We start from the raw sequence: 3,372 nt of genomic DNA on the forward strand, positions 1-3,372 counted from the left end.
AAGCGGACGAACACTGCCGCAACAACGAGACGCAACGCGACGTATAAAATATGATATTATGTAGGTACTGTTACGAATGAGCAAAAAACAACTGTCGGAAAACGATGTGACAGCCATACATAATAACGAGCCACGGGTGATGGCTTTATGCCCAGGCGCAATGGATTACGCGTGGTAGGTAAATGCGTAGCGGATAACACACAACAATCGATTCGCGTAATATTATGTGTGGTGCGAGCCCTTTGACGGTGACTACTCGCACACGCACACAAACACACCGGTACTGAAGACGAACAGTGGACGACTAACTCTCCAGCGACAACGATATTTGCATATCACCGACCGTAGTAGGCCGATAACATGTATTGCATAAAGGTCCCCACACACTGCCGCGGTGGCGGTGGCGGTGGCGGTGGCGGTGACGTCGTAGTCCACACACACTGCCGCGGTGGCGGTGGCGGTGACCTGATTTTTTATAAACTTTAAATGTTTGAATTTGTTTAAATTTTTAAAAGTGTTTTCCGATAATCTTAACGCAATATTGTAACCAAAAATTATAAATAATATAATTAATTATTATTTGTTAATTACTATATAATTACGAGTAGGTACGACGTACGGCCGTATGTAGGAAAATAATAGGAAAATAATCATATTATATTAGATTGGGTAATAGATATGTAAGTCATTAGGAAGTCGATAATATAGTTAATATAGCTAGTATAGTAGAATAATAATAACTGCATTGACTGATCCAAAATAAAAAGGGAAAGAGGAGAAGGTGAGGAACAAGCATCACTGTAATCTGTAGGTAAATATATATATAAATATTTAAGAACTCCACAGGTAATAATAAAATTATATGTAAATATAATATAGAGTTTGAATGGCTAAATATATAATTCATTAGTTTTATCTTGTGATAAGAGCTTAGAGCAGTAATTGCTTACATGCGAACCCATATACCATAATTTCATACCACGTTCGACTGTCGAAGGCGCGTGTTTAAAAAGTTTTAATTAAATCACATAATATTCGTGTATCCATTACTACGTACAAATATACAATGGACGTATATTTATCATCAGAATCCGAAGATGACGAAATTTTACTTTTGGCAGCAATAGTGGCAGATGATGAAGAACGTAAAAGGTATTTTTACTTTATATAATAATTGTAATTTAAAACAATTAAATAAATATAGGTACTTTGTTATAGAAAGAAAAAAAGAAAATGTTGGGTTCATAGTATTAATAAGGAACGAGAGATATCTGGCGAGTATTGTACTCTAATGCCTGAATTAAGAAAGGACCCAGAAAGATTTCACATATATTTTAGAATGACTCCAGAGTGTTTCGATCAAATTTTGGAATGGATTATCGATGACATTCAAAAAATACCAACAAACTTTCGTAATCCAATACCACCATCGGAACGGCTAGCGATTTCACTAAGGTATGATTTTGTAATATTATAACTTTATTTTACGAAACCAAATTATTATATTTCACTTGACATATAATAGTACAATTAAAAAGTAGCTAGGGGTAGAACATTTGATAAGTTTAATTTAATTAATTTGAATGTATACTTGAATTTAACAATTTTAGTTTTTATGGCACTTTAATCATACATTATAATTGATGTATATTATAATTGCTAGCACGATCAGCAGTTGACAAATTAATTACATCACCTGTAGGCTGGTATGTCTGCACGTCATCTGTAGGCCGGTATGACTGCACATCATCTGTAGGCTGGTATGTTTGTGGAGATGATTGATAATATTGACGGTATTCATTTTCTTCAATCTGTTCCAATTCCAAATTTGTAACAATTTCTGTAATATTTTTTTTTGCCATGGCTTGTCGTCTCGGAGAAAAAGTTTTAATTGTCTTAGCATGGCTTAACATAAGCATTTCGACTGCATCAAGTGGGATCTTTTGTTTTTTATTCAAATGTTCTAACACTTTATCGACATTAGATTCTATTGGTACATCAACTTTTTCTCGTCCGAGTGATCTTTTTTTTCCTTTTTCTGGAATTTTTTCATTGCTTTCTTCGTGTTCATAAATACTGTCCTGTATGTCTAGCCTTTCTTCGGAATCTACTACTGGAACATTAGACATTGTGCTAAAAACAAAATTATATTATCTAAATATTATTATTTAAATTATAAACTATTTTTAAAAATAATTTACATATATTATGTTTTGTTTTATCATTATTATTACTTCTTAGTATTATTTTATTTATTATCTGCATGCAGTGGGCAGTGGCTCAAATAAGAAAAATTTTTAGGAGGGGCTCAAGCCCCAAATATTTTTTTTGGAAATTATAATATATATAAATTGTTATTTATTGAGGGGGCATTGAGCGATTTTGAGGGGGCTAAGCCCCCCAAGCCCCCCCTATTTGCGCCACTGTCTGCATGTGTAACAGAACATTTTAGAGTGCAGTTAGGTGATCCACAATATTGTGATCAAATTGATTAATAAAAAGTTTGTTTTTAAGTCTTAACACATTTGTATCAATTTTGTTTATAATAATTTATAATCATTTTTAATTTTTAAGACAATATTTTCATATTACATATTTTGTTCATATAGATATATATTATATTACATTTTTGCATTTTAAACACATAAACACATATAAATCATAGTCCTATTTATCACAAACAACGTACAATTAATTTAATACCTAATTAAAGTTTTCTTTTTAAAAATATTCATTTATTTATAGAAATACATACTTAGCAAAACTCAAATGTGGTTTTAAAAACTCCATATGATTTGCCCAGGCCCAATATTTGTATGTATCCAAGTGCTTTCCTTTTGTAGCACCTGCAGCTTGACCAGTAGTTGTCTTATTTGCCCTTAAATATTTTTGGTAGTTATCTCTTAAACTTTTCCACTTTGTTTTTAAAGTTTCTCCTAACACAACCATATAAATTTAAAAAAAAATTAATATTCTTAAATAAAATAAATATTTTACTTTTTATAATTTATCTGTCTAATATTTAACTTTAAAATATATCTTATACAATTTTTAATTTTTTTTAGATATTTTGCCACTGGTGACTCATTTTCGACAATAGGTCATAGTTTTCGTGTTGGGTTTTCTACTGTTAGTAATATTGTCACAGAGGTCAGTGAGTCTATTATTAAAGTTATGGGACCAATGTTTATGCCTGAACCTACCACTAACATTTGGGAAGAATCTGCACGAGGTTTTTACGAAAAATGGCAATTCCCCAATTGTATAGGTAGCATTGATGGGAAACATGTCACCATAAAATCTCCCAATAACAGTGGATCCAGAAATTTTTGCTATCTAAAAAAATTTTCAATTGTTTTAATGGCTATAGTC

General features: G+C 31.6%; 1 protein-coding gene across 1 annotated transcript in view; it reads left to right on the top strand.

Moving 5' to 3' along the window:
- Nucleotides 1-523: 523 nt before the first annotated feature.
- The window catches only part of LOC115034704, a 3,019-nt gene continuing 170 nt past the window's right edge, over nucleotides 524-3,372 (top strand). The window contains exons 1-3 of the mRNA XM_029492061.1: nucleotides 524-1,152; nucleotides 1,219-1,455; nucleotides 3,066-3,369. Coding sequence (XP_029347921.1) covers nucleotides 1,067-1,152; nucleotides 1,219-1,455; nucleotides 3,066-3,369 — 627 coding nt within the window. The 5' untranslated portion in view covers nucleotides 524-1,066. The remainder of the gene's footprint in view (nucleotides 1,153-1,218; nucleotides 1,456-3,065; nucleotides 3,370-3,372) is intronic.

The sequence above is a fragment of the Acyrthosiphon pisum genome, unplaced genomic scaffold, assembly GCF_005508785.2.
Source record: "Acyrthosiphon pisum isolate AL4f unplaced genomic scaffold, pea_aphid_22Mar2018_4r6ur Scaffold_20715;HRSCAF=21915, whole genome shotgun sequence".
Taxonomy (NCBI): Eukaryota; Metazoa; Arthropoda; class Insecta; order Hemiptera; family Aphididae; genus Acyrthosiphon; species Acyrthosiphon pisum.